Source organism: Elephantulus edwardii, unplaced genomic scaffold, assembly GCF_000299155.1.
Source record: "Elephantulus edwardii isolate Elephantulus edwardi_28Jun2011 unplaced genomic scaffold, EleEdw1.0 scaffold00026, whole genome shotgun sequence".
In the NCBI taxonomy this organism is placed as follows: domain Eukaryota; kingdom Metazoa; phylum Chordata; class Mammalia; order Macroscelidea; family Macroscelididae; genus Elephantulus; species Elephantulus edwardii.
This window is the reverse complement of record NW_006399776.1, coordinates 19,501,110-19,511,329: the sequence shown is the minus strand read 5'-3', so window position 1 is coordinate 19,511,329 and position 10,220 is coordinate 19,501,110. Positions and strand designations below refer to the sequence as shown.

The 10,220-nt window shown below is 45.4% G+C and overlaps 1 protein-coding gene across 2 annotated transcripts; it reads left to right on the top strand.

The window, feature by feature from the left end:
* The first annotated feature begins 5,426 nt into the window (after positions 1-5,426).
* Positions 5,427-9,935, top strand: TMEM55B (transmembrane protein 55B). Of its 2 annotated transcripts, none has more exons than XM_006883096.1 (7): positions 5,427-5,833; positions 6,172-6,362; positions 6,745-6,851; positions 7,317-7,422; positions 7,584-7,636; positions 7,739-7,829; positions 9,088-9,935. In XM_006883096.1, exons 1-7 carry the CDS (start codon positions 5,692-5,694, stop codon positions 9,229-9,231), a joined length of 834 nt encoding a protein of 277 aa, XP_006883158.1. In that variant the 5' UTR covers positions 5,427-5,691; the 3' UTR covers positions 9,232-9,935. The 2 variants fall into 2 exon arrangements, with proteins under 2 accessions (XP_006883158.1, XP_006883157.1); XM_006883095.1 differs by having other exon boundaries at positions 5,427-5,854.
* The last annotated feature ends 285 nt before the right edge of the window (positions 9,936-10,220 follow it).

Here is a 10,220-nt window from a genome sequence, read left to right as displayed (position 1 = left end):
AATGAAGCACAATACACATTCCTCTGGTATTCTCTTCTTTCTTCCAAGATCCATCTAACATTAGCTATAATATCCCTAGTACCACTACCTCTTCTAAATCCAGCCTGCACATCTGGCAGTTCTCTGTTGACATATTGTTCCAAATGTTTTCGGGTAATTTTCAGCAAAATCTTGTTTGCATGTGATATTAGTGATATTGTTTGATAATTTTCGCACTCTGTTGGGTCCCTTTCTTTGGAATAGGAACAAATATCGATCTTTTCCAGGGTAATATGGAAAGTATTTACTTGTACATAAAGTATGGGCTCTAGCTAATCAGAATGAATGCCAGCAATAACAAACAACCACAGCAAGTCACACTGGAGTGCCCCAGAAGAATAGCCATCCTACCTGGGACTGAAGCAAATTTACCTCATAATGGAAATGTAAGTCAATACATATAATAACCATTGAGCACAAGTAAGGCTTTATCTCCAACATCTTGCACTCTACCCCTGTTCTTCTACCCATTTCAGTCTGCTGAGCAGATGATGTGGGTATAAAATCACTAAGCCATAAGTCATAAGACCTGAACTTTCTTAATCTCTTGCTTAGCTTAACCAGCCCTAGCTTATGGGACCTACGTTTCCAAATCTATAAAAGAATATTCTGCTGTCCTTGTCCCCCACATAGTTGTTTTTTAAGTAAAATGAATATATCTATTAAGAACTTTACTGTATGATGATATAATTAGGTTCTATTATTATTTTCTGCATTTCTCTGCCTGTGATATCATACGTTTATAGTTCAAAATGGCTTTCTTAGCCATCTGCTTTGACTTGCACCATGTGATTGGGGGTAAACTTGAAATAGGGTATGTATAAACTAATCATTAGGGAATTGGTCAAGTTTTCCCCATCCTACTAAGTTTATATTGAGCAGGTTTAGCAGCAGAAGAGGGGAACTCACTAAGAAGAAGCAAAGAATACAGCCCACATCCTTCAGGGCCAGAGAATACTCAGCCAGTTCAGACTGGGACCTCCAGGAAAGTAACATCAGCATGAGCAGAGAACCAGAGACCAGCATCAGCAGAACTGATTTGGTACTGCTGCATCATGGAAGCAGGAGGCCTTTACCCAAACTTACTGGAAGTTTGAGGGGAAATAGGGAACTTTGTAACACTGACCTAAGATGTGAGGCTGTAGGTCAAAGAACATGTGAGCACAGTTGAGGAGTTATTCTGACAGGAATTGTATCCTGTTGCCAACCTGAATTGTTATCTGTTACCTTCCTTAATAAAGCCCATAATCTTGATTACAGTTTTGTGAGATTTGTGTGGCCTTTGCTATAGATTTCTGACCCAGGAGTCCAGCAGTACTGGTTTTGGAATGAGTAGGTACAGGAGCATGAAAGCCAGATCTAACCATGCAGAAACGGATTCTGTATTGTATATATTGGTATAGGGTACTGTTCCCCTTTGTCAAGTTAATAGAGATTAGATGGGGCAGTCCCTATGCCACCTCTACTTTTCTACACTGACAACTGGCTCCACAGTCAACACTCTTGGCATCAGCAGTCAGGAAATTAAGAGATGTATTGCCATGGGAAAGTCTGCTGTTAGGGACCTCTCCAAAGTACTGAAGAGCAATGGTGTCACTCTGGAGACTAAGGTGCACCTGATAAATACCATGGTTTTTGCAATCATTTGCTATGCATCAGAGATCTGGACAATGACTAGGGAAGATAGAAGGAGAATTAATGCCTTTGAGCTGTGGTGCTGGAGAAGAGTATTGAATGTACCATGGACTGGTAAGAAAACAAACAGGTTCATCCTGGAGAGGGTTATGCCAAGCTGCATCTAGGAGGAAAGGATTCTGAGGCTTCATCTGACATACTTTGGACATGTTGCAAGGAGTGACCAATCCTTGGAGAGGACCCCATGCTTGGGAAGGCGGAGGGACAACACAAGAGGGGAAGACCAGAGGTGGATTGATTCTGTGACTGGGGTAATCGGGGTGGGTGTGTCAGAGACAAGAGTGAGATTGTCAGGACAGAGCAGGGTTTAGGGCTGTTGTACATAGAGTCGCTATGAGTTGTAGGCGACTCAAATGGCACATAACAACAACATTCTGGACCTACAGTATTGGTATACTAATCTATATTTGTTCCCATTCCAAAGAAAGGTGACTCAACAGAGTGTGGAAACTATAGAACAATCTCATTGATTTCACATGCAAGCAAGATTCTACTGAAGATTATCCAAAAACGACTGGAACAGCACATCAGCAGAGAACTGCCAGAAGTCCAGACTGGGTTTAGAAGGGGTCATGGTACTAGAGATATTGTAGCTGATGTTAGATAGATCTTAGCTGAAAGCAGAGAATAACAGAGGAATGTCAATCTGTGTTTCATTGACTAAGCAAAGGCATTTGACTGTGTGGATCATAACAAACTGTGGCTGACTCTGAGAAGAATGGGAATCCCAGAACACTTGATCGTTCTAATGCGAAACCTATACTTGGACCAGGAGGCAGTCGTCAGAACAGAGCAAGGGAACACTGCATGGTTCAAAATTGGGAAGGGCGTATGCCAGGGATGCATCCTATCTCCATACCTTTTCAACCTATATGCAGAACAGATTATCCGGGAGGCTGGGCTCTATGAGGAGAAATGTGGGGTCAAGATTGGTGGACGATTTATCAACAATCTGTGTTATGCGGATGACACAACCCTGCTTGCTGAAACTGAGGAGGACCTGAAGCACCTGCTGCAGAGGGTCAAGGACTGTAGCCTCCAATACGGATTGAGGCTCAATGTCAAGAAGACAAAGATTCTCACCACTGGGCCAATTAATTGGAAGCATCAGGATGGATGGTGAAGAGATTGAGATTATTCATAGCTTTAGTTTGCTTGGCTCCACAGTCAACACTCTTGGCACCAGTAGCCAGGAAATTAAAAGGCGCATTGCCATGGGAAAGTCTGATGTTAGGGACCTCTCCAAAGTACCGAAGAGCAAATGGTGTCTCTCCGGAGAGTAAGGTGTGTCTGATACAGGCCATGGTCTTCGCAATCACTTGTTATGCGTCAGAGAGTTGGACAATGACCAAGGAGGACAGGAGAATTGATGCCTTTGAGCTGCGGTGCTGGAGAAGAGTATTGAGGGTACCATGGACTGCTAGGAAAACAAACAGAGTCATCCTGGAAAGGGTTAGACCGGGTGGCTCTTTGGAGGCAAGGATTCTGAGGCTCCATCTAACATACTTTGGACATGTTGTAAGGAGAGACAGGTCCTTGGAGAAGGACATCATGCTTGGGTGGGTGGAGGGACAGCACAGGAGGGGAAGGCCCTCTGTGAGGTGGATTGGTTTGGTGACTGGGGTTTTTGGGATGGGAGTGTCAGAGACAGTGCGATTGGCACAGGACAGAGCAGTTTAGGGCTGTTGTGCATAGGGTCACTATGAGTCACAAGCGACTCGACAGCACGTAACAGCAACAACAACAACATAGAATTTATGGTTCAAATCCACCAGATGCTCCACTGGAGAAGGAGGGGCAATCTCCTCCTGTACCAGTTGGATCTGATTTGACAGCACATGATGAGTAAATAAATAAATAGGTTTATTCAGAGAGTTAACAGGTTACAATTCAAGTTGGCAACAGAATGGGAATCCAGAATATGCAACTGTGCTCATGCAAAACCTATACCTAGACAAAGAAGCTGTTGGGTGAACAGAGCAAGAGAACACTACATAGTTTAAAACTAAGAAAGGTATACATCAGGGTTGTATCCTTTCTCCATCCCTACTCAATCTGTATGCTAAGCAAATTATTTGAGAAGTTGGACTCTGTGAAGAAGAACGTGGGATCAGGATTTGAGGAAGACTTATCAATAACCTTCAGTATGCAGATGACACAGCTTTGTAGCTGAAAGTAAAAAAGACTTAAAACACTTGTTGCAGAAGTTCAAATTCTGCAGCCTTCTATATGGATTGCATTTCAAAGTCAAGAATACACAAATTTTCACCACTGGACTGATAGGCAACAAACTGTGAATGACTTCACCATATTTGGATACACAATCAATATACTTGGTACTAGCAGTCAGGAGATTAAAAGATGTTTCCATTCGGAAAGTGTGCAGTCAGGGGGTCCCTCCAAATTATTGAGGAGCATTGTTGTCACTTTGAGGACTAAAATATACCTGATCCAGACCATAGTCTTTTCAATCACTTGCTCTACTGCTGAGAGCTAGACAATGAATAAGGATGGTGGGGGAAAATTAATGCCTTTGAGCTGTGGTGTTGGAGAAGAGTATTTAAAAATCCCATGGACTGCCAAAATAACAAACAGGTTATTTGTCTTGGAGCAGATGCAGAGTACTCCTGTCTATGTCTATATGGATGGGAAAACCTTGACCAATTCCCTAATAGGGTTCTCTCTCCCATCAGAATTCACTCTTAATTGTATTCTGGTTCGTTTTCAGATGCTGTAAATCACAAGGGAGACTGTAGTTCACTTTTCTCCCACAAAACAGCTGGTGGATTCCTACTGCACGCCTTTGGATTTAACAGCGCGGTTTACCAGGCTTCCAGAGCCCCCTGGCTGTGGAGATCATGTTGTGTACCATTGAGTCAGAATCGACCCATTGCTGACTCCAGCGGGTTTTCTTAGGCAGATAATTTTAAGAAATTGCCCATCTTTCTTTGTAGGAGCGGATTAGAATCGTATGTCTTCGGGATTCCAGTGCAGCTTCTTATCACTAGGACACCAGAGTTCCCTGGTGAAGAAAGATTTCGAAAAACAAAAAAATAATATTAGTACAACTGAATTTTGGGGCAGTGGTGTTTGCAGAATGCGTCCCATAAATGCTATCTCGTTCCAGACTTATCCCAGAAAGAAGCTGGAAGTGGTTAATATTTAAATACCCTTCCTCCTGGTATGTGTTTACACTGATTTTTAAAAGGCCGATTATTTGAGTAGAGAGGCCACTTGTGTCCTAGGGTTCCTCACCTAGCTGCTTAGAAGTCCTGCACTCCAAACGAGTGAAACATCCCGCAGTTTTATTGCCCGCCCCTTGAGTTACTTAAGCCACGCCCCGCAGTTCTGGCGCTAAATTTGGGCCAATAAAGTTGAGCAAAAAAGGGTTACAGGAGCAAAGAAAGGCAGCCACAAGCCAATAACGGGCCAGTAATAACCGCAAGCGAGAGAAGGCTTTCAGTGGCTGCTTTGGACCAATGAGGAGCAGCGTACGATCTAGCTCAGGCCGAGAGGGGAGTCCACGCAGTTTTCTGAAACACGTGACTTTAAGCTGTAGCAACCTAACCCCACCCGCTGGTCTGGAGGTAGCGCGATGGTCCATGCTTCCAATGGCTTGCAGAACTTCTCGTCACGTGCATTTTTTGCCAGCCCAGTGGCATCCGGCAGGTCATGTGACAGTTGACGTTAAAGCGTCTCTCTCCAATGGGAAAAAAGAACTGCTTTTACAGGACTGGGAATTGGTTTATCCCCACTAATAATAGCATGGCAGGGGCGGGGCAGCCTATCACGTGCTGCGGGAGGGAATGGGGCGGGGTAGACCACTGGTTGCGGGTTGAGCTGGGCTCGCGGCGCGCAGGCGCCTTGGGGACCCGGTAGCGGCGGCGGCAGTGGCGGTGGCTGCGGTGACAGCAGTGGTTCCATCCCTGCCCGGAGCAGGAGGCGTTGGTGGTGGTCATGGCGGCAGATGGAGAGCGTTCCCCTTTGCTCTCCGAGCCCATCGACGGGGGCGCCGGTGGCAATGGTTTAGTCGGGCCAGGCGGGAGTGGGGCTGGGCCTGGGGGAGGCCTGACCCCCTCCGCACCACCGTACGGAGCCGGTAAACATGCCCCGCCCCAGGGTAAGCTCGGGCGGGTTCGAGGTGTTCCCGAGAGTGCTCAGATAGGCGGGTAGGGGGCGGGGCCGAGAGCGGAGGCGGGACCCAGTGTCAGGTGCGTGGCAGCTGCACCTGTGTTGGGGTGGGACTTCTCTCTCTCCGCAATCGCCAGCTGAGCCCAGAAAGCAGAGGGGAGCTCAGAAGCTAGAGGAAAGCCCAGAACATGAAAAGTGCGCTACCTTGGTCAGAATGATTGAGGACCAGAAGGATTTCCTTGGTCCCATGGAGGGCGTGGGGTGTTTGCAAATGATTTGACTCGTTTTTATCTGCTTCCTCTTAAGCATTTACCCCATTCCAAGAGGGACATCCAGCCGTATTGCCTGGGGAGGACCCACCTCCCTACTCACCCCTGGCCAGTCCTGATAGTGGGAGTGCCCCCATGATCACTTGCCGAGTCTGCCAGTCTCTCATCAACGTGGAAGGCAAGATGCATCAGCATGTAGTCAAATGTGGCGTATGCAACGAAGCCACTGTGAGTTCTGCATATTTTTAAAGTGGGCCCTCTTCCTTGATCTTTGTGATCCTTTGATCTTAAATCCTGACTTTTTAGGTTCTTCTTGATCTTTGTGATCCTTTGATCTTAAATCCTGACTTTTTAGGTTCTTCATGAAACCCGTTTCAGTTCAACAATTTCCCTTAGAAGTTACTTTTCCCTTTCTCACTTTCATACTTAGCGGGAATACCAGATCTACGTCTCCATTGCATATCTCATGATAGACCTTTATTTCACTTTTTTTCTTTTTATCAAAAAGACTTGATCTCTCCCAGGATGATATTTCGGGAGGAAATTGGGAAGGATTGGAATTAGAGGTTTGTTTATTTGTTTGTTTCTTAACGTCCCCACTGTTTTCTAGCCTATCAAGAATGCACCCCCAGGGAAAAAATACGTTCGATGTCCATGTAACTGTCTCCTTATCTGCAAAGTGACTTCTCAGCGAATCGCTTGTCCTAGGCCCTATTGGTAAGAGGTACAATGTGAAGGGAAATGTGAAGTCAGGAAATGTGAAGTCAGGAAAACCATAGAGCACCAAAGAAGGATGCATGTTTATAGAGAATGTCAGAGTGTGGATAGCATGCTTTTTATTTTGGGGAGGGGGGGGAAGTTTTTTTTTTTTTAATGGGAAGGGACTTTTGCTCTTTAGGAGACTGGAGATCCTTAGGGACTTGGTGAATTATCCAGAAAGCAAAAGGAGAATTGAGACAAGAAATTTAAGCAGTATTCCCCCCCCACCCCCTTTCCCTCCTAAGCAATATTTTTTGAAGGATTGTCTGTGGTAGTGATGAGGGGTAAAGCCCCTTTAATGTACAGAGAAGTAGAAGAAATTTGATAAGGGAGGAAGAGACTAGGCAAGTGTGTGAAGGAAGGACAGTGTGTGGGGATACAATGTTTTAAAGATAAAGTAGGGGTTTTTTTCCTTCTCCATAGCAAAAGAATCATCAACCTGGGGCCTGTGCATCCAGGGCCTCTCAGTCCAGAACCACAACCTCTGGGTGTCAGAGTTATCTGTGGACATTGCAAGAATACTTTTCTGGTAAGGAGGGATGTTGGGGAACCCAGAGGAAAAATTAATAATTTTATTTAGATAATAGAATCATGAAAAGATGTGATTCCCACCCTCTCCCCATCTCTCAGAGTTCTCACTGAGGATTACCCTGCTTCTACCATTAATCAACTCTTTTTTCTTCTTCATAGTGGACAGAGTTCACAGACCGAACTTTGGCACGTTGCCCTCACTGCAGGAAAGTGTAAGTGATGAGAATGGCATCATGGAGTTAATAATCTTGTAATATGTGGAACAAAAGGTATAGGAATATCACAAGCATCCATTCCTGTTTGCCTCCCCACAGGTCATCTATCGGACGCAGATATCCACGAAAGAGATGTATCTGTTGTTTCTTGCTTGGCTTGCTCTTGGCAGTCACTGCCACTGGCCTTGCTGTGAGTAACCTTGACTTAATTCCTTTCCTTCTTTGTGATTACTTCTTCCTCAGCCTTACCTGCAGGGTGGATGATTTAGAAAAGGCTTCTCTAAAGAAAGGTGAAAGAAGCTTGAGGATTGTTTGCTTAACTTTTCTTTTAAGGCCTAGATGAGCTGAAGTTAAGGATAACTGACAGTCTTCATTGTTACTACAGGAGTAAAAATAGCCATTCTTTCTGTAAAGGACAGGAAATGGCTTAAATTGAGATTTGCTATTGGAGAAAACCCTCAAGGAGATGGTCTAATTAATACAGTGAGTACTACAAAGGGCTTGGTTATGGTAGAGATTATGGCAGATTGGGTAAAGTTCTGATCATAGGGTTCATAGAGTCACTGTGAACTGTGAGTCTTGGCAGCTTGATGGCACCTAACATTAGGAGCTTCTATTAGTTGTGACACTTTAAGAAAAACTGATAGGTGTTTGAGATAGTAGGAGCTCTGGTGGCCTAGTGGTAAAGAGCAGCACTCTCAACCTGAAGGCATGTGTCTCAAATCCATCAGCTGGTGGCAAGGAACTGCAACTACAATCCCAGAGGCACACGGTTCAAACCCACCAGATGCTCTGCCGGGGAAGGAGGGACAATCTCCTCCTGTACCAGTCAGATCTGATTTGACGGTACACGCACACACACACACAAAATAATAATAATAATAAAAAAAATCCATCAGCTGCTTCTTAGAAAGGGAGGGACATTGTGATTGGAAAGGTGGAGGATGAAAGGAAGACAATCGAAATGGATTGACACAGCGACTGCAGCAGTGGATTCAAATGTTGAGATATGAGGATGGCACAGGTTAGGACAGGGTTTAGATCAGTTTTTCATAGGGTCTCTGAATCATACTTGACTCGATGGCACCTAAAAACAAAAGGAAAGGAACTGAGCTGGTTGACCTTTAAAAAGGTTTGAGAGGCGTATAAGGCATGGGAACGGAGCTGGTATGGCCTAGTGCTAAGGAGTTGTGCTGCCAACCCAAGGGCATGGAGTTTGAATTCACCAGCTGCTCTATAGGAGAAAGGTGAACAGTCTCCTTTGTGATTTTACAGCCTCTGAAAAGCTGCTGGAGGGTCAGCTATGAGTTGGTTCTGAATTGATGCTACCTAAAGAGGATGGGAACAGAAGCCTGAGTTCTTGCTGTGTGGCTGTATTAGGGCTCCTGAGAAGTGGTAGACACTAACCTATTGTGCTCCCTCTGCCCCCCATTATTTCCTTTTTTTAGTTTGGCACATGGAAGCATGCACGGCGATATGGAGGCATCTATGCAGCCTGGGCATTTGTCATCCTGCTGGCTGTGCTGTGTTTGGGCCGGGCCCTCTATTGGGCCTGTATGAAGGTCAGCCACCCCGTCCAGAACTTCTCGTGAGCCCCACCATGATACACAGACTGTGCCTGGCCCCTCCCGTGGGGACAGTGACACTACAAAGGGAGCTGGAGTAAGGGCTCCCTGGGCTTCCATATAGGAAGCTAAGCAGCTGCCTTCCTTTTCCCTGGGGAGAGGTAGGAAGGAACCAGGCCCTCACTTAGGCTTGGAGGGGTGGATAAAACCAGATGGCCATCTCTTCTCCTCCACAGGTTGCTGTGTTTTAAGGGTGGAGTAGGTGCAATGTTGCCCCTAATCTTGGGCTCTAAAAGACGATTCTAGCCTTGTCCTTCCTATATGCTCCCTGAGAGCCGTTCCTGTCCCTTATACATTCCAGGGCAGGGTTGGGGTGGGTTAGCCCTGGGGGTCTCCTTCCCTCTTGTGCACCATTAGGACCTTGCTGCTATTGCACTTCACCAGGGGCTGGCTCTTGCCTCAGTACCCTCATGATGTCTCCTCTCCCCACATTCCATGTCCTGTGGGGATGGGGTCAGCCGCTGCTCTGTACAGAACCACAGGAACTGATGTATATATATATATGTATCTATTTAATGTAGGGGTATGATCCCCTAGCCCTGGATTTCCCTCATTTCCTCCTTTTGACCTTCTTTACCCCAGTTGCAGTGTCTATCTGGGCTGGGTAGGGTTGCTCTGTCTTGGGGGGAAATAGGGACTCATCTATGCTTGTAAATAAATGAGGTCATGACAATTCTTTTCCATTTGTTAACTTGTGTGTATGGAGATAGAGAAAAGAGGAATTTGTAATGCCACCAAACAGTAGATAATAGACCGCAAAACTTAAACTATGGCTTTTTATTTTCACATGGACAGTTTGAATGAGGAAGTTACCAGTAGCATTTGTTTAAAAGCAAACAAGACTCAACAAAACAAAAATCTTGGCCTAAAAAAATCGAGACCACCAAGACAGGAAACTATTGGGAGGGTTCATATTACTTTTAGAAGGCATTATACACTGCAGATTTTGTAGAAGA

What these genes read in the sequence shown, in the direction of transcription:
- TMEM55B (XM_006883095.1), top strand. Translation starts at nt 5,692, where the DNA reads ATGGCGGCAGATGGAGAGCGTTCCCCTTTGCTCTCCGAGCCCATCGAC. An exon ending in ATTGCAAGAATACTTTTCTG is followed by an intron (nt 7,423 to 7,583) that starts GTAAGGAGGGAT and finishes TCTTCTTCATAG; the next exon opens with TGGACAGAGTTCACAGACCG. An exon ending in TGCCCTCACTGCAGGAAAGT is followed by an intron (nt 7,637 to 7,738) that starts GTAAGTGATGAG and finishes GCCTCCCCACAG; the next exon opens with GTCATCTATCGGACGCAGAT.